The 19,899-nt window shown below is 51.2% G+C and overlaps 1 protein-coding gene and 1 non-coding gene across 2 annotated transcripts; both read left to right on the forward strand.

The window, feature by feature from the left end:
- Positions 1-1,375: 1,375 nt before the first annotated feature.
- Positions 1,376-16,310, forward strand: Mcm2 (minichromosome maintenance complex component 2). Its single transcript, XM_003461494.5, has 16 exons — positions 1,376-1,527; positions 2,278-2,492; positions 3,125-3,300; positions 3,389-3,649; positions 4,578-4,797; positions 4,888-5,095; positions 6,839-6,973; positions 7,604-7,795; positions 11,474-11,567; positions 12,613-12,863; positions 12,982-13,108; positions 13,532-13,644; positions 13,935-14,183; positions 14,969-15,151; positions 15,302-15,457; positions 15,553-16,310. Exons 1-16 carry the CDS (start codon positions 1,522-1,524, stop codon positions 15,661-15,663), a joined length of 2,697 nt encoding a protein of 898 aa, XP_003461542.2. The 5' UTR covers positions 1,376-1,521; the 3' UTR covers positions 15,664-16,310.
- Positions 16,311-18,899: 2,589 nt separating this feature from the next.
- On the forward strand, positions 18,900-19,029 carry LOC111756964 (small nucleolar RNA SNORA11). Its single transcript, XR_002791354.1, has one exon. It is a non-coding gene; the product is annotated as a small nucleolar RNA SNORA11 (small nucleolar RNA).
- The last annotated feature ends 870 nt before the right edge of the window (positions 19,030-19,899 follow it).

Raw genomic sequence — 19,899 nt, forward strand, 5'->3', positions numbered from 1 at the left:
ACATTTTGGATCTTATTTACTTTTTTTTATTGAGGAGACAATATGATATTTACACATGCGAGTCTGATTTATTTCACTTGTGAATATGGTCTCAAGTTGCATCCAATTACCCATAAAAACCTCAAGCATATCCTTCTTTATAGCTGAGTAATACTCCACTGTATAAAACCACAGTGATGTTTCATGAAGTAAAGTGACCAGACATAGTGGTTCATGGCTGTAACACCAGCCCTTGGAAGACTGAGGCAAAAGGTTCACTGCAAATTCAAGGCTAGCCTGAGCTACATAGTGAGACCCTGGCTTAAAAAACAATTTTAAAAGGAAAGAAAAAAGAAAGCAGAGTGATATAAGTGACTTAGAGTGTGTAAGGAGGAGATTTCTCTAACCACCCCTGAAGTAATCACAGCTGGGCCCAGATGCCCTCTCAAGTTCCAGGTGTGAGCATCCCAGGGCCTCCTGGACCCTTCCACTCAGCCAGAAACAAACTCATCCTCTGATTCCCAAATTCTTCTGCATCCCCATCTCAACGGTGGTACCAGCATCCCACCGACCCAAGCCTGGTTCCTCTCTTTTACTGTCTCCAAGCACGGGGTACTATGGACTCCACCTCCTGAGCATCTCTTTTCCTGGCCAGCCAGCGCTTCCTGGGAACTCCTGGACAGGAGGAAGACCCATCCACCTCTAGGGTCTCAGCCCTCCTTCCTGGGGGGAAGCAAGAGGATTTAAGACAGGCACTGTTGTACCCTCCCCAGAACACATCCAAACCTCTGGTGATCTGAGCTCCTCAGTGCCAGTGTCGCCCATCCTGACATCCCAAGCTGTTTGCCAGAACTACAGAATGGCTCCCACGCTCCCAAACGGTCCTCTACTCCCCATACCTCTGCACCCTTGAGTTTTGTTTGCTCTTTTGTTCTTCAGTACTGAGTATTGAACCCAGGGCCTTTACACCCAGCCTTTTTTTTTTAAGACAGGCTTTTGCTAAGTTGCTAAGTGGCCAGGTAGGGTTTGAACTTGGAACCCTCCTGCCACAGGTCTTTTTTTGTGGAACATTCTCGGTAAGGATAATTCACTCTTGAATCTCAGAGGTGACTTCCTGCAAAATCCAGATAGCTTGACACTTAAAGAGTTTCGGGAAAAGTTGAGACTGCTCATGAAGCAGGAAGAAGCGTTCAGAAAGCCAGGCTCTGGGTCTCAGTTGTCTGGTCCGTCAGTTGTCTGGCTATGCCTGGGTTAACGTCACGCAGTGAGGTGTTGGCCTTAACTCGCACCAACCCCCCTCCACACCTCAGCACAAGAGCAGAAGAAAGATCCTGCGCCCCAGGGCCGTAGGCGTGGCCTACAGTCCAATGGGCGTGGCAGGCCTCTAACCCACCCTTACACACCCCCGCGCCTGACGCAAATCGACGCCAACGTCATGACGTTGCACCCCTCCCGGCGTTTCCCGGGCTTGCACAGGTCACGCGGGCGGCTTTTCGCGGGAAAACTGCTTGTTGCCGGAGCAGAGCGGAGAGCGGCGCAGTTATGGCGGTGAGCGAGCGAGCGGGCTGGGACAGCAGGGCGCGAACCGGGTCGGGCGCGGGTGCTTCAGGCTCGGTTCTTTTTTGTCTTTTTCTTTTTTTATCGGTACCGGGGATCGAACTCACGACCACACACTTGCAAGGCAGGCGCTTATACCGCTGAGCTAAACCCCCGGCCCCATAGCGTGGGATTTTCACGGCACCCCAGTGTACTCGGCTTCTTCCCTCCCTTGTAGCCGCGCGATCACTCCGTCCTGCCTAGGCCTGGGCGCTACCTGTTCTCATGGCCAAGTCTCGCATCTTCCTCACCTCATCCTGTGATTTTTCCTTGTCTGTCGATTTTGTTTGCTGTCGGGTGCCGCCATCCTGTGGATTCCAGACGCCCTACGTTTTGTTGGCACCCGGAATACCTGGCACCCGATGGATGCTTAGGTGATCGAGTGCCCACCGAAAGGGAAGGGATAAATGGTGCACAGGTCGAGAAACCACCTGGCCTTAGAGAGTTTTCATAACCAAGATGCAGAGACCTGTGGGTGACCGGAGTGTTGAGGAAATGAGCCCTGTGTGTACCAGACCCATGGTCTTAGAGCAGTTGCGTGGGAGGAAGTGGCAGCTTGAAGGTCTTGAAACTGGAGAGGTTTGGTATGTTTTTCGGGAGAGAGTTGCTGTAGGTGGCAGGGGAGGTCCTCCAAGAGTAAAAACGAAGTGAAACCTCGTCCACCTTCTCCTAGGTGTTTGACAGACGTTGCTTCCCTTACAGGAATCTTCCGAGTCCAGTCCTGCCCCTAGGCAGCGAGGCAATGACCCCCTCACTTCCAGCCCTGGGCGAAGCTCCCGGCGCACGGACGCCCTGACCTCCAGCCCTGGTCGGGACCTTCCTCCTTTTGAAGATGAGTCTGAGGGCTTGCTAGGTACAGAAGGGCCCATGGAGGAAGAAGAAGATGGAGAAGAGCTGATTGGAGATGGCATGGAGAGGTATATTTTTGCTGGAGTCTTTTGCAGAAAGTGCTCTGTGCCTGATGGCCCAGCCTTGGATGCTGGGGAGGTGAATCTGATGACAGTCTTATGAGTGTGGCTTGGACCAGAATTTGCAAAAGATAGGGTTGTGAGCCACATTGCAGATCTGTCTTAACTTGCTGTATATAAATGAGAAAGACTAAACTCTTAAATTTTGACTACTCCATGATATTTGCATCCCAGGGGACCCAGAGATCTCCTGAAGAGACCTGACAAGAGGTGCCAATTAAGGAAGGAAGCAGCTAAGAGTGCTACTTTGAGACTTCTCAAAGAAAGATTGCATAGGAGTGGGTTGGATGAGTCAAGGTTGAGATTCTGTCAGTAAACAATGATTGTGTCTAATTTTTACCAGACCAAGTGTTTAAAATGTCTATAAATGCTTATTAAAGATTATAGAGCCTTAATGCTGGAACACAGAGCAGTAAGCTCTGCCATTGAACAAGGTTAGGTTTCCGTTTTGAAGCTTCTATGTCCTGACCTGGAGGCTCCAGTCCTAGCCAGGCTATTGTGGCTCCTGGAGCCTTGGGGAGCAGGCACAGCTCCTGGGTGGGTGTTTGGGGACCAACTGCATCTCTTTGGGCCCTTGTCAGGGACTACCGTGCCATCCCCGAGCTGGATACCTATGAGGCTGAAGGGCTGGCACTAGATGATGAGGACGTGGAGGAGCTGACAGCCAGTCAGAGGGAAGCGGCTGAGAGGGTCATGAGACAGCGCGACCGAGAGGCTGGCCGAGGCCTGGGCCGCATGCGCCGGGGGCTCCTATATGGTAAGTGTGGCCATCTGCAATGGTATAGGGAGGTGTGAAGGATGCCAGGAGAGGCTTCACTCCAGGTGTCCCTTGCTCATGCTCCCAGACAGCGATGAGGAAGATGAGGATCGCCCCAGCCGCAAGCGCCGCCAGGTGGAGCGGGCCACAGAGGTGGGCGAGGAGGATGAGGAGATGATTGAGAGCATCGAGAACCTGGAGGACCTCAAGGGCCACACTGTGCGTGAGTGGGTGAGCATGGCGGGCCCCCGGCTGGAGATCCACCACCGCTTCAAGAACTTCCTGCGCACCCACGTGGACAGCCATGGCCACAATGTCTTCAAGGAGCGCATCAGCGATATGTGCAAAGGTGCGTCCCTGTCCTTGCAGGGAACAAGGACAGGGAACATTGGGTGATGGATCCACAGCTAAACAGGAGCTGAGACATCCATCTCTCTGAGAATGCAAACATATTGTTTCACTAGGATCCTCATCTCTACTCCATAGTTTTTGACTTACTTAAATGTGGATAGATTTTAAATAAAATTGATGTTGTGATTTTAATTTAGTGTTGAGGATTGAGCTCAGGGGACTTGCACATGTTTGTTGTATCGTCTACCACTGAGCTACACTCCCAGTCCCTTGGATTGCAACTTTGATCAGGAAGGAACGACACAAGTCAGGCTGTAACCCTAGCTAGTGAGGAGGCTGAGGCAGGAGGATCTCAAGTTCCGGCCTCATCTGGGCAACTTAGTAACTGATGAAGACCTTGTCTCAATAGAAGTAGCAATACTTTTCTGTATGGTAGGAGTTGGCTTTAACACAGAGACCTTATTTCCCACACTTTCTTCCTTTTCTCTTGTGTATGGCAGCACTTGTTTGTAGGTTTCCTGGCTGGGCCTTGCAGTCTTTCAGGATTGTGACCCTGTAGACCTACTCCCATCTCATCTCCCCTCTAGCAGCTTTCTACACTGGGACACATCCTCTTGACAAAAGGGCAAGTGGATATCTGGGTTGTGTTGCTTATCTAAATTGCAGAGCTAAGGTGTGAACGTGAAGGTGGAGGCTGGGCGTTCAGATTCAGTTGTCGGCTGGGGATTTAGCTCAGTGGCATAAGCGCCTGCCTTGCAAGTGTGCAGTCTGAGTTCAATCCCTGGTACCAATAAAAACGAAAAAGAAAAGAAAACCGATTCAGTTGTCACCTGGCTGGGTTGGCCTCATTCATGTAGGCATCATGGTAATGGGGAGACACCTCAGTGGGCTTCTGTGGCCCTACCAAGTCTCTGCTTGTCCTCTAGAGAACCGCGAGAGCCTGGTGGTAAACTATGAGGACCTGGCTGCCCGTGAGCACGTCCTGGCCTACTTCCTGCCCGAGGCACCGGCTGAGCTGCTGCAGATCTTTGACGAGGCGGCCCTGGAAGTGGTGTTGGCCATGTATCCCAAATATGACCGCATTGCCACCCACATTCACGTCCGAATCTCCCACCTGCCCCTGGTAGAAGAGCTGCGGTCACTGAGGTAAGCCCAGAGCAGAAGCTCGAGCAGGGTGCACAGGGAGGAGCAGGTCCTTGGAGTCCAGTCAGGCCCTGATGTTCCTGCTCCCCGCAGGCAGCTGCACCTGAACCAGCTGATCCGTACAAGTGGTGTGGTGACCAGCTGTACGGGCGTTCTGCCACAGCTCAGCATGGTCAAGTACAACTGCAACAAGTGCAGCTTCGTGCTCGGGCCTTTCTGCCAGTCCCAGAACCAGGAGGTGAAGCCGGGATCCTGCCCCGAGTGCCAGTCTGCGGGGCCCTTCGAAGTCAACATGGAGGAGGTACGAGCGTGCAGTCCTGCTGTCTGTGGTCCTTCATCTCGAGGCCCCTTGTGCTGCCTCTGCCACTGCAGACAGGCCTGCACCGGGTTTCAAGATTCAAGCCAGTGTTCAGAAATCAGGCAGTTGCATACAAAATGTCCGAGTGTGTAACTTCTTGAAACACCGGGGGAGCAGGGCCCCATTCTTCTCTGGTCCCCTCTTCAGGGCACTAGCTTTTCTGTCTCTGTCTCACAGGATGATTTTATGAACAAATGTCTTCCTGAGTTACCCTGGGTGGCCTAGAGCTTGCTGTCTTTCTGCTATAACTTTGGAGTAGCTGGGGTGATGGGTGTGCTAGCTTGGCTTTGAGGTCTTAGGCACAGCACCTGTGTCTTTGGCTTTGGATGTCCTGTTGTAGCCCTGTATTCCCCACTCACTGCTCACCCCTTCCGAGGTTCTTAGAGTTGTCTCAGCTAGAGCCACCTGGACAGGAAGTGCCTAGGAGGTGCCAGCTGATTCAGGGCTGTAAGGCTGGATTTAATAGAGCTGTGTCTCCTCCCAGGGTCCTCTCCTCCCTGGCCACTGGGCCCTGTGTGTGGTCTGTTCCTTCTGTGCACAGACCAAGTGCAGGCTCCACTTTTTTTTTTTTTAAAGAGCAATATATTTATTGAGAGAAAGCTTCCGTCTGAGAGACAGGAGGGATCCTGAGTGGGTTGCCCAGGCCCTTACTTCTATCTGAGTCACAGGACAGGTTCACCTCTGCTCCTTGGGAGCTAGTGCAGTGACTCTTGGAGGATAAGCAAGCAGAGCTAAAACGTACAGGGCCCTTGCCGGGTGTGTGTCACAGGACTTACACTTCATTACTCTCTGTGAGGCGAGTGCCACTACACTTCCTTCTTGGTATCTGGAGGAGGAATTATCTGAGACACAGCTAGGAAGCAGCCTAAGCTTAGGGCCCAGGGATTTTGATGTAGATTGTAGGCTTTAAACTGTTGCCCGTGTTTTAGTCAGCATTCCACTCCTGTAATGAAATGCCTGAGCAAATCAACTTCCAAGAAGGAGAGGTTTGCTGTGGCTCAGTTTCAGATCTTGTTGCACAGTTGGGTCTGGCAGGGAGCATGCCTTGGAGCAAGGACACCAGAGAGAAATTAGGAGACTGTGGTATCCCCAGTCCCCTCCAAGGGCTCACCCCAGTGACTCAGGACCTGCTGGGAGTGCTATGGGATGGAGACCGGTCCTCCACATGGGCTGTGGGCACACTCCTATCTAACTGTAGCCTGACTGACGCCTCTTTCCTGACAGTGAGTGAAACAGTGCACACTGGGTGTCAGGGCACAGCACAGGGACAGAGGGTAACTTGCCCCTGGTGGGCATTTTTTTAGGCACTTTATGCTCCTGATCTGATCTCCCCACAAACTTGCAGTCACAGTATGAGATCCTCATTCTTCAGGGAAGGGACAGAGAAGTTTCTGCCCAGGCCACTTGACCCCACACAGAGCCAGGATTTGAACCCAGGTGCCCTGATTGTTGCATCCACATTCATATAGTTGAGCTTTGCCCTGGAAACAGGTCTTGAGTCTGGCACTGGAGTGTCCTGAGGTCTAGTGCCAGATGTGAGGACTGTCCACCAATGTGGTTTCTTGGTTAGGAGGCAGAAATAGTAACACTGCCTTTTTGTCAAGGCGGAGGTCAAGGTCAATAACAGGATAAGGAGGATCCTAGGGGAAGGGCAGGGTCCCGTAATGTCCTCTTTTTTCCATGCAGACCGTCTATCAGAACTACCAGCGCATCCGGATCCAGGAGAGTCCAGGCAAAGTGGCAGCTGGCCGATTGCCCCGCTCCAAAGATGCCATCCTCCTTGCTGACCTGGTGGACAGCTGTAAGCCAGGAGATGAGATCGTAAGTGGCCAGGAGGGAGCCAAGTGAAGAGGGAATTGGTGTGACCACTATGGCCTTCCAGACTCCTGGGCTTATGGTGACCAGAAGCTTGGACTGAGGTCAGTTTTGAACCACTGGGCAAATGCTTTCTGCTTTGCAGTGGCCTGGCTGATTGGTACGAGAGGTTTCTATGTTTGTCAGCTTCCTGTTGCTATGGTGATCAGTTAAAAGGAGGAAAGGTGTGTTCTGACTGACAGTTTCAGAGGTTTCTCTCCTGATCACTTGACCCTGTTACTTTCGGTCTGCAGTATCACATTGGCGGCTGGAAGTGTGGCAGAGCAGGCCTGATCACCTTGTGACCAGGAGGAAGAGAAGACTGTGTCCAGTGTCCCTGCAGGGCTTGTCCCTTTGATCTAACTTCCTCCCACATGCCCAGTTCCTGGGTTCTACCTGTCCTAGCAGCATCCTCCTGGGGCCAACCCTTTAGCCATGAGCCCTTGGGGCACTCTCCACACTAGCAGTTCTGACTTTATTTTTATTTCTTCACGGTGATGCCTGTAGTGTGGAGAGGGAGACCCAGGGGAGGGCGGAGGAAGCAGTGTGGGGGTCTTGGCCGCTCTGTGACCCTCCCTGGCCACTTCCTCTCCCCAGGAGCTGACTGGCATCTACCACAACAACTACGATGGCTCCCTCAACACTGCCAATGGCTTCCCTGTCTTTGCCACAGTCATCCTGGCCAATCACGTGGCCAAGAAGGACAACAAGGTGGCCGTGGGGGAACTGACAGATGAGGATGTGAAGATGATTACCAGCCTCTCCAAGGACCAGCAAATTGGGGAAAAGGCAGGTAGAGGGTGGCATTGGGGCTCATCCTCCTTCCTGTGGCCACCTCTGGATCCTCATTATGTCCCCAAATTCCCAGGGTATTGGGAATTTGTGACTGAGCTTGGTGGAGGCCCCTGTCTAGGGGCATGGTGTCATTTTACCTATCCTCCAGGAGAACATGGTTTGGCCTGAGCCTTGGCTTTATCCTCTGAATGGCAGGAAACAAGGTTATTAACTGGCTTTGATGAGGTGATATAGACAACACTGTTGTTCCCGGGCCACCTGCGCTGGTGGATGAGCCCATTGCTTTTCCCCATGTGCTACAAGGCCTACAGGAGGCCACCTGTACCCAGCATCTGCTCTGGGGGAAGGACTGAGTTTGTGGAGTTCACCCCACATGGCAGGCAGGGTAGTAGTGCCATCCTGTCCTGGAGGGGGAAGTGGCCTTGTCCTGCCGGGACAAAGGAGCTGGAGCTGGGGCTATCAGCACCCTCAGCCGTGGTACAGCCCATGAGCAGCAGAGAGTTGGAAAGGCACGTGGAGGCCTCTGCCTGCCTTCCCCCCTAGAGCAAAGGTTGGCTTACTGCACAGCGGGATAGGTGCACTTGGCCCTGTTTAGCTGATTTTCACAGAACAGGCAGAGAGCCTATAGTAGCAATGGCAGACCTTTCAGTGGCATAACCCACTGCACCACGAGTGCTATAGGTTCACTGCCACTTCTTTTTTTTTGGTACTGGGAATCAAACTCATGACCAAGAGCTTGCAAGGCAGGCGCTTATGCTGCTTTGCTAAATCCCCAGCTATACTACCACTTTCTTATAGTGTTGGTTTTAGCTGTGCCTGTTTCTCAGGATGAGTAAGTTGAGGCAGGATGGAGCCTCTTATTCCCATGGTCACAAGCAAGGTGCAGCTGACACAGGTATTTTCTCCTAAGGGCTATTATGTGGCAGCTTTCTGTTGCTGTGACCAAAATAGTTGAGATAAACAATTCACAGGAGAAAGGTTTTATTTTGGTCATAGTTTTAGAAATTTCTGAAAGTCCAAGGCCAGCGAGCTGCATTGCTTTGGGCTGAGGCGAGGCAGAACTTGATGCCTGGCGGTGGAGGAGGCTGCTTGCCTTGTGCAAGAGACACAGAGAGGACCAGGAACAAAGTCCACCTTCAGGGTGGCACCTGCAAGTACCCGTGTCCTCCACGTGTTCCCACCCTGCAGTGAGCTCAAGTGAGCTTGTCGGCAGGTTAGTCCACCGAGGGTGTCCTCACAATCTTGTCACCTCTCGGCCACCTGTGTGCACTGCTGTGCTCGGCCTCAGCTTTTGGGGATCCTGCAGACTCAGAATCCACATCCAAGTACAAGAGTCGGTGAGTTCACTTTGCTAACATTGAGTTCTGTGGGGCACTTGGCATAGCTTGGTGCCTGGCCCACGTTTATAAGTTTTTTATTATAGGATATTTTTTAATTTCTTCACCTTTGTAGTACTGGGGAGTAAACCCAGGAGCCTGGGGACACTCTACTACTGAGTGACATCCCCAGTCCTTTTTAGTGGTTATTTTGAGACAAAATCTCACTAAGTTGCCCAGGTGAGACTAGAATCTATGATCCTCCTGCCTCAGCCTCCCAATCCTTCTGCCTCAGCAAGCAGCCTCTGCTGCAATGGACAGAAGTTTAGGGCTTTAGCTCTAGGTTCTACAACTGGAAAGTCCAAGGTAGAGAGGTTGGGCCGGGTGGGGGTTGGAAAGGTGAGAGGAGGGAACAAGAGACAGAGCTCTAGTTGTCTTTTCTGAGGACCCGCCCTGCTGATCACAGTATTAGTGCCTGTGTGAGAGGAGACCCCTCCTTGTCTAGTCACTTCTCAGAAGTGCCACTGGATTCTGCCATGCTCAGGGCCTCGGGGATTGTCCAGCAAGCACTTTGGGGAACATATTCCAGCCACAGCACAGTACCCGCTGTGGCATTGTTCCCAGTGCCGCTGGTGTGAGCACTCACCCTTAACCTACTTCACATTGCAGGATGCTGGTTCAGCTGGCTGCAGTGTCACCGTATGTCTGTCAAAGCCCAGCCCCAGTACAACTGTCACACCGTAAAAATCATGAGCTGCTCCTCAGTATCAGATGCAGGGTGGATTTCTACATTTCCCTGCTTTACTTTTTTTTGTTTGTTCTTCTTACTAGGGATTGAATGTAATACCTTTTAATTGAGCTATGTCCCCAGTCTTTATTTTGAATCAAGTTGTGAAATAGTTTTACTGAGCTGTCCAGGCTGGACTCAAACTTGGAATCCTCCTGCCTCAGCCTCCCAGAACACTAGGATTGCAGATGTATACTCTCGTACTTTGCTTTGGCTTTTTTTTGGTAGTTGTTTTTTAATAGCTTCTTGGAGTTAATGCAGTCCCAGTCTTACCATCTAGAGGCCTGTCCCCTCTTCCTTTTTCCTTTCAGTTTTTGTGATAGTCGCTTGTGCTGCTGTTTTGTTGCTGTGTCCTGTATGGAGGCTCCTGTCACCTGCAGTTTCCGGGATGAGCAGTCAGATACTGAAGGATGGAGTCCACCCACCCAGTACACTAGGGATGCAAACAGGGCAGCACTCTGCCTTGGAGCCACAACCTGGCCCTTCAGCTTGATGTGCTGCAGATTCCTTCCGAGGTGGCACAGGTTGTGTGAGCTAGAGTAGCAGGACTGATTTGTACTCAGAGTGAGGAGGAATAGGTCCTGCAGCATCCTTCTGAGCAAATACTGTTGTCCCCAGCAGGTGACATCAGCGTGCTGTCAGCACTGTGGTCACCGTGGTTCTGGTATTCAGGCTCCCATTGCCTCTCTGTGACCCTGCATGTCAGCACCTGCATCCTGCCTGTGTGACTGATTACCATTTGGGTTTTTTTCCTCTGGTTGAAGGCACCATAGGCCGGGCTGGGGCATTTCCTGCTCCAGGACTGGAATCATCTGTCTTCCACAAAGCCCTTGGGAAGCATGTTTCTTTTCACAGGGTGACACAGGGCCTTCCTCCATTTATGGTGCTGATGCTCCAGTTTTGGGGAACTATGCTGTAAGGGGACACCTGGGGAGTTGGGGACAGTGGGGACAGCTGTGCACAGGCATGAGGCTGCTCTGCCGTTTCTAGTTCTGTCTTTAGATGCATACAGATTTTGCTCTGTCTCTGTCTGTCTGTCTCCCCACTTCCTTCTCCCTCCCTCATTGAAATTGAGAAAAGACCCCCTTGATGCACCTGCCTTTTGGTGGGGCCCATCTTCAGATGCACCCTGTTACCCTGCTCACGCCTGTGCCCAAGCTGGCACCCGATGAGCAGTCCTACTCACCCCAGTGTGAACTGGGAACGCCCATCCTATGCCAAGGTGGGGTGAGGCAGTGTGGGGACAGACTGCCTGTGTCAGAGCCGCCCTGGGTGCTACCGCAACGCGTGAGCTCACAGGCTCCACTGTTGGTCTGCGGTCTGGGGAAGGTGCTTTCCGAATGACGTAAGTATTGGGAGTCAGACTGAGACTGTCCTCTATCCTCAAGGTCTTTGGCTCTTGGGGCAAGCCAAGGACCCATGCATCAGAGCATGGTGGTGCAGGGGCCTGAGGAAGCCAGGCTGGATGCTGGGTTTGAGCTGGGCACCGCCTTGGCTCCTCAGCCAGGCATGGCAGGACCTTCTCTGCCTGTGGAGCCCCAGGTCCCATGGTGCCCTCCCTTTTCCTAGATTTTTGCTAGCATCGCACCTTCCATCTATGGCCATGAGGACATCAAGAGAGGCCTGGCCCTGGCTCTGTTTGGAGGGGAACCGAAGAACCCAGGTGAGCAGTGTGGGGCCCTCACTCTCTGCCCGCTGCAGGGCCATCTGTGTCCTCTGGGGAACCATCCTCCTGTGTTCTGCAGCACAAGATAGGATTCCTGGCTGCTGGGGAGAAAGGGTGCATAAAAAGACAGCTAGGCCCTACTTAGCCATTTCATAGGGGGTCAGAATTAACCTGTCTCAAAGAAACAAGATTAGCCGGTTGTGGCACATCTGTAATCCCAGCACTCAAGAGGCTGAGGCAGAGGGATCACCTCAAGCTTGAGGATACCCTGAGCTACATAATCCAAGGACAACCTGAACTAAAAACTGAGACTTTGTCAAAACAAAAACAAAACAAGATTACATCACACAAGTGACAGAGTACACATCTGCATTAGGTCACTGGTGAACTCGCAGTTTCCTTGACAGACGCTTGTTATCCCAGTCCCTTCCCATGCGTGGGTCATCTTCTGATTAGCTTGCTGTGGCAGATGCAGTACCCTTGAGATTTCTTGTGCATGGGCAGAATATGTCCTGCTGTCCTCTTCCCACTCTGTCTTCGCATTTTTTTTTTTTTTTTTGGTCTTTTTTTTATTGGTACCGGGGATCGAACTCATGACCACCTGCTTGCAAGGCAGGTGCTTATGCCGCTGAGCTAAATCCCCAGCCCCTTTACATCTTTTTTATATTAACACATTCTTCATGTGATGGAGTGCATAGTAGACTCAGCTCTCCCTCTGTTTGGAGGTGGTTTGTTTCTGGTTTCCCCTTTTCCCAAAGAGCATCTTAGCTGTGACTATATGGCACCCAGGTCTGGGTTAAGTGGCCAGCTTGGGGCACTGGTCCCAGGCCTATATTCTTCCTAGAGAGATGGCCTTGGCTATGCTGACGCACAGGTTGAGAAAAGTCAGAGGTACCAGCCGAGGCCGTATCCCGCTCCTCAGCCAGGCATGGCAGGACCTTCTCTGCCTGTGGAGCCCCAGGTCCCATGGTTTCCATCATTTCCCGCTTTGTGGTCGGCAGGGTCTTGTCCTCTTCACTTCCCTCCCCATCTCTTTAACCAGGTGGGAAACACAAGGTGCGAGGTGACATCAATGTGCTGCTATGTGGAGACCCAGGTACGGCGAAGTCTCAGTTCCTCAAGTACGTGGAAAAGGTGTCCAGCCGGGCCATCTTCACCACGGGCCAGGGAGCCTCAGCAGTGGGACTCACGGCCTATGTACAGCGGCATCCAGTCAGCAGAGAGTGGACCTTGGAGGCTGGGGCGCTGGTTCTGGCTGACCGGGGTGTGTGTCTCATTGATGAGTTTGACAAGGTAGGGTCCTGGGCCAGGCGGGCTGGTGGGAGCCAGTGGGGGGACTCCCCGATGGGCTCAGTTTACAGAAACAGTGGTAGTGCAGTGTGTGCTGAGGGCATACATCTGCATTTCACAGATGAACGACCAGGACAGGACCAGCATCCATGAGGCCATGGAGCAACAGAGCATCTCCATCTCCAAGGCTGGCATTGTCACCTCCCTGCAGGCCCGCTGCACTGTTATTGCAGCTGCCAACCCCATAGGTATGCTGGGCCGAGTAGGGCCTGCATGGTCCAGACTCCAGTACTGAAGGCCACAGGTTTGGGGATCTGGTCTTCAGCATCTCTCTTGGGTGTTCTCAGGATCCTGGGGAGAAATTTGATCCCTGCCTGAGCTGGACAGGCCAGGAAGTGACAGAGCACAGTCCCACCTCCTCCACTCCATGAGTCCTTTCTGGAGGGAATCTCCTGTTTCAGTCAGGCCCATTGTGGTCACGCTAGGAGTCAGGCAGGGATCCCCACCCTCCTCCTCTTCCACTCCAAATTGGGGCTGTGGCTCAGCAGAAAGACCTCATTGTCTTTCTGTCCTTCCACATGGAAGTGGAGCAGGCTTGGGAAGGGTGTTCAGATTGAGAAGGACAGAGGCTGGGGGCACTCGCCTGACAGAGAAGCTCCTTTGTGTTTCAGGGGGACGCTATGACCCCTCACTGACTTTCTCCGAGAACGTGGACCTCACAGAGCCCATCATTTCCCGCTTTGACGTCCTGTGTGTAGTGAGGGACACGGTGGACCCTGTGCAGGTACAGCCTCACACCCGGTTCTGTTCTATGCTGAGTGTTGGCGCAAGTGGCCCCATGTGGGGTGGCCTGGTGTGCAATCTCGCTCCCTTGCCCTCTTCTGCCGTCCAGCTCTGGTCCTCACTTCTGATTCCTCACCCATCCCCTCCCTGGCTGTCCTCTGAGTCCTGCCAGCCCTGCTCCGTGTTCTCCACCCTAACCCCACTTCTCGGCCACACGCTTGGGTGCCTTCACAGAGCCAGTGTGATGGGGTCACACTTGGCCTCACCAGGGCTCCCTGCTACCCATCCTAGGATGAGATGCTGGCCCGCTTTGTCGTCGGCAGCCATGTCCGCCACCACCCCAGCAACAAGGAGGAGGAGGGGGTGGCCAGCAGGGCCCAGGAGCCCACCATGCCTAACACATACGGTGTGGAGCCACTGCCACAGGAGGTACTGAAGAAGTACATCATCTATGCCAAGGAGAGGGTCCACCCAAAACTCAACCAGATGGACCAGGACAAGGTGGCCAAGATGTACAGTGACCTGCGAAAGGAGTCCATGGTGAGGGCTGGGGCAGCCTGGTGGGATTGTGGGGTGCCAGTCCACAGAGTGCCAGGAGACTTCAAATTGGGGCTGTGGCTCAGCAGAAGAACCCTTGTCTACTATGCAGTAGGTTTGGGATTCTATCCTTAGCACCTCCCAAAAAAAAACCGTACTTTTTTTATAGAAGGAACTTGATATGTGTTTGTCCTGTCTCAGTGTTGTCAGTGCACAATGAATTTCCTTAGTGATGTCACATGACTGTCACTCACACAGACCCAGGGTCTGAACTGGTTGGCTCATCAGAGGGCAACAGGGGCGCCCAGGCAGCCGGAGGGCAGTTGGTACCCAGAAGTCTTGTAGATGGCTATCACCCACTCTGGATCGTGGCATCCGCTTTTGTTCGTGCCTTTTAACTTTACCAAAGCATTCACCTTAGTTTTCATAGAACTACCTTTTTTTTTCTTGTTCATGTTGCTGTGGATTTTGTAACTATAATTCGCAATACCCAGTAGAACTGGCTGTAAACACAGCAGATCTAGACCAGCTGGGTGTCCTACCAACACTGCACTGTGGCCCGCAGCTTCCTTAGCTCTAGTGCTGCTTTTGCTGTCTGTCACTGAGCCTCCTTCCTCCTGGTTCTTTTTTTTGGTACCGGGGATCGAACGCAGGACTCTGCGCTTGCAAGGCAAGTGCTTATGCCTCTGAGCTAAATCCCCAGCCCACCTTCTTGGTCCTGGCTGTCCTGTTGTCCCCTTCCTGTCTCCATCCTGGCTGAGGAAGACCCATCTTGTGCTTCCCTCCAGGCCACAGGCAGCATCCCCATCACGGTGCGGCACATCGAGTCCATGATCCGCATGGCAGAGGCCCATGCACGCATCCACCTGCGGGACTATGTGATCGAGGATGACGTCAACATGGCCATTCGCGTGATGCTGGAGAGCTTCATTGACACACAGAAGTTCAGTGTCATGCGCAGCATGCGGAAGGTGGGTGACACCGGCTCTGGCCAGGATCCTAGGGTGGTCATCCTGCCAGGGTGCGGTCTGCCTCCTGCCCTGACTGCTTGGAGGAATGTGGTTGAAAGAATGTGGCAGAGACGGCAGGGAGTAGTGTTTGACTTGTGCTCTTTTCTGCAGACATTTGCCCGCTATCTCTCATTCCGGCGAGACAACAATGAACTACTGCTCTTCATCCTAAAGCAGTTGGTGGCCGAGCAGGTGACCTATCAGCGCAACCGCTTTGGTGCCCAGCAGGACACAATTGAGGTGCCTGAGAAGGACTTGGTGGACAAGGTATAGGCCTGGCGGGCGTTGGAGGAACTGGGAATCCCTGGGAAACAGAGCTCACTCTCATATTGCTCACGGCTCCCTGATACTTCCTGTTTCAGGCCCGGCAGATCAACATCCACAACCTGTCTGCTTTCTATGACAGCGAGCTCTTCAGGATGAACAAGTTCAGTCGAGACCTGAAGCGGAAGGTGATCCTTCAGCAGTTCTGAGCCCTGGGCTGACCACCATGGCTTCTGTGACTCTGGTTGAGGACCTTACTCGAAGTGCTTGGTCACCCTCTGCTTTATGGACACTTTCCAGGGGCTCGGTGTCCTGGGATCCAGGTTTGGGACTTAGCCTCACCAGCGTGTCTTGGACTGATATGGAGCATTGATGGTAATGTCTTGGGCTTTACCTTCTGCTCCTCTCACCTTCTGGGTGACACCTTCCCAGGGTTTCTGTCCCACCTGCTCAGCAGCCTGCCACCAGCATGTGGTGTCTGCACACGGTGCCTTGCATCAGTCACTGTGCTTCCAGAGTCTGGGTGTATTGTAGGATGGGCGCCCTTACCTGGGTGTTAGGACAGCTTTTGCCACCTTTTGCCCCACAGCACCTTACAGGTGTTTGTAGTTCTTTCTGATATCTGGTCCTGCAAATGGGCCCAGCTGTAAGGTGGAAGAGTGCTCAGCTGGCCAGCCTGGTGCCCATGGCCCTGTGACAGCCTGGTATGGAGTCGGGGGTCTCGTGTCCACTGTTAGTCACCATTGCTGTATTAATCTGGTTGTGTTTACCTGACGATTTCTTTTACTTGGTTATTTGTATATGCAGGTTTTGTTTCTGTAGTTTAAATTTTTAATAAAGTTGAATAAAATGTAAACATGAGTATTGGTGGCCTCAGTTCTGTTTTAATGTTGTATTCCAGGCATTCTTGGGCTTTGAAGGCCTTGTCCATCCATCTGCTGCCTCTGGTCTCTGAAGGAGGTGGAGTAGAGGAGCTATTCTGTGAGTGGCTGTGAAGAAACCAAAAGTGCTTTGTCTTTTTAGAGTTTATGCCTCAAAAATCCCCCAGGGCCCAGAAGCTAAAGGCCTGATCCCCACCGTGAGGCACAAAAGGGGGATGGTGGACCCTTTCAGAGGCAGGCCTTGTTGGGCAGTGAGGACCTGCCCTGAAGGCACTGGGAGCCAGCCCACCCTCTGCATCCTCGCTGCCATGAGTTGGGTAACTGCACTGCCACACTCCACTGTGAAGTGCTGCCTCTGAGTCTAAAAGCAACAGGACTGCCAGCCATGGACCAGACCTTCCAAAGCTGAGCCACAAGAGACCTGCAGAGCCAGTCATGAGGTGCTTCGTGACAGCAACAGCATACTGACTCAGACAGGTTTCTCCCTAGGGAACTTGGTTCGCAGTTGTGGCCTCTGATAGCCAAGCAAAGTCCATCTCCCTGTGGAGCAGTGCTACCCGCCCCTAGATGACCTGCTGGGTGAGCTGCCCAAGATTGCAGGGCACTCAGTATCTGACTGGTGTTTCCTTTCTAATGAGCCTACAGGTCTCCAGTGGCTGTATGGTATACGGTTCCTCCCTTCTGGCCTGTGCCACTGCATAAAAAGGCATGCAGATACTTATGCAAACTCTGGCATCTCTGCCTGCCTGTGCTCTGCCTTCCTTACATTGCTCAGGAGCCTAGCAAGCTGCTTCCCTCACAGGTGAACAGATCAGTCCTGCTTCCTGCCCTCACATAGCCTCCAGTTGTAGGATGTTGGGGGAAGGAGACTTCAACAAGAGAAGAAAGCCCCTTCAAGTTATGCTGTGAAAAAAAGAAAGAAAAGCTATGAAAGAAGCAATAAGACTACATGAAATTGAATTGCATGTGGAGATTACTGACGAGGTAGCTTTTCTAAAAATGACAACCTAAGATAGGACTGTAGCATTTCAGTGACAGAGCAGGGCTTAGCATGCTTGAGCCCAGGTCCTCAGCACTAAATGAAAAATGTGTGTGTTTCATGATGGTCTCACTATGTAGTTCAGGCTGGCCTTGAACTATGGTAGTCCTCCTGCCTCAGTTTCCCAAGTGCTGGGAGTACAGGTTTGTACCACCATGCCTGGCTACGAGATCTTTAAAAGACCAAAGGAGCTGGCCAGGGGCCAGAGAGTGGCTGAATGCAGTAAGGGGTGTGGCAAGAGGTTAACTCTTGGGTGGGCAGGGCCTCATCCCCACCACGGGCAACCTTTGATGGCCTGCGCATTTCATAGGCAGAGTTGTCTGGCTGCTGGAGAGAGGAGAGGAAGGAAGGATAGAGACAGGTGGTGGTGGTGATGGAAGTGGGTAAAAGAACACATGTATTTTGTAGGTGGATCAGACAAGATAAATGGGGAGTGTGGGAAAAGGAAACCACAGCTATTGACCAAGTTTCTGGCTTGAAAAATGAGCTGAGGTTTTGTGGGACAAACTAGAAGCTTCCTTGGAGCCATGTCTGCTGGAAACGTCTTTTAGACATCCAAGTAGCATCATCAAGGGTCAGGCAACTCTGCCGGGGACTCTTGGTATGGGCCCACGGTGTGATATGATCAGGCAGCTGTCCATTTGGATGGATGCCATCACACAGCAAGGTACATAGAGACAATGGCTGGGACGAGTCATCCCTCAAGCTAGCAAAGGAAGCTCCGGAGTGGGGAAAAAGTGTGAGGATAAAGGGGGGAAGGTGCTTAGAGCACCAGGGGCCTAGCGCCTCCAGCAGGAGCAGAAGTGCTAGGTCTGGGACAACTTGACCTTCAGACTCCTGAGGAGCTGGAGGATCACGTGGTGAAGCAGCTGTACCATTTCATACCTCAGGGGCTATAGAAATGATTCTGGTTCTACTCACCTTAGGTGTGGTAGGGTTTCTCACGGTGGTTGTGACTTGCATTTCTCTGGTGGTTAAGAAGGCTGAGCATCTTTTCTTGTGACATAGACACACAAATTCAGTAACATTCAGTTCTTTGCACTTTTTACAAACCAGGTTACCTTTTTATTATTGACTTGTAAGAATTGATTATATATTTTAGAATATATTATAATCTAGACAAAAGTCCCATATCAGAAAAGTGACTTGCAAATCTTTTTGTTCATTTTCTTGATGATGATTTTTGGTTTATTTGAGACAGGGTTTTGCTATGTGCTTTACTGGCCTGGGCCTCCAGGCTGCCCTCAACATGCAGTGATCCTCTTGCCTCAACTTACCAAGTTTTGGGATTGTAGGTGTGTGCCAGCACCCTAAGCTTGATAATGACTTTTTAAGCATGCAGAGTTTTTAATTTTCTGGATCTCCAGTTTATATATTTTTCTGTGGTGCTTATGATTTTGATACCTCAAAAATCACTGCCAGAATCAACTGTCATAAAAATATACTCTTGTATTCTAATGGTTTTGTAGTGTTAGTGTTAGGTATGTTCCATTTGGAGTTAATTTTGTACTATTCACCATTAAGTGGGGTGTGCTCAGAGCAGGTGGCCTGAAGAATGGCTTCTCTGTTTACAACACACCCAACAGGAATCTAGGATCATTGTGACAAGGGGCACAAAACTTGTGACCTCTCTTGGGAGCAAATGTCCTACACATGCATTCCACACGCTTCCACATAGTTGCCGGGTAGTAATAATGTGACGGGACTCAGTAATGGGGGAAAGTGGGTAGCATTTAGTGGGGAGGTGGACATTTTGAGTGTACCCATAGGGGATTTGTTAATAGTCCTAAAAGTAAAGACTTTGAATTTCTGTTTTCAATAAATTTTATAAAATAATAATAAAAACAATTCTTGCTTCTTTCCAACATTTTTGTTTCTATTAACAGAAGTTAATGCTAAGTTCAACTATATGCTTTTTTCAAATCTTTTTTTTTTTTTTTTTTTTTTTTTTTGTACTGGGGATCAAACTCACACTCTCATAATTGCCAGGAAGGTGCTTATGCCGCTGAGCTAAATCCCAGGATAGTCTCTTGACAAATATAACTTTTTCTTCTTAATGCACAGAATAAAAGTAGCATTTTTCCCTAATACTCAACCAATCTTATGACCCTAAAACAAGCCCTACTTACCATAATACATTCATATTCTGAAAGCACTGGTGTAACCCCTTTGCTGTTACTTCCTTTTGGAAGTCTTTTTGTATTTACTAAAATTGTTTTTTTGTTTGTTTTTGGTACCAGGGTTCAAACTCTTGACCTTGCACTTACTAGGCAAGCACTTAAGCCACTGAGCTAAATCCCCAGCTTGTATTCACTGATATTGGCTCAGGGTTTTTCTATTTGTGTTCTTAGTAGTTTTGGTATGAGGGTTATACTAGCTTGAAGTGAACTGGGAAGCTCTGAATTTTGCTTTGGAAGAGTATATATTTTGAAGCTTTGCTAAAATATACTTGTTAACAAGTATTAATGTTAGGGGCTGGGGATTTAGCTCAGCGGCATAAGTGTGCCTACCTTGCAAGCAGGCAG

Source organism: Cavia porcellus, unplaced genomic scaffold (assembly GCF_034190915.1).
Source record: "Cavia porcellus strain 051 isolate PalLab524CR breed Dunkin Hartley unplaced genomic scaffold, mCavPor4.1 scaffold_27, whole genome shotgun sequence".
NCBI lineage: Eukaryota > Metazoa > Chordata > Mammalia > Rodentia > Caviidae > Cavia > Cavia porcellus.

Coding starts and splice junctions, on each gene's coding strand:
- Mcm2 (XM_003461494.5), top strand. Junction 7,796..11,473: donor ACCAGCAAATTGGGGAAAAG/GCAGGTAGAGGG, acceptor CCCTTTTCCTAG/ATTTTTGCTAGCATCGCACC. Junction 15,458..15,552: donor AGAAGGACTTGGTGGACAAG/GTATAGGCCTGG, acceptor TTCCTGTTTCAG/GCCCGGCAGATCAACATCCA.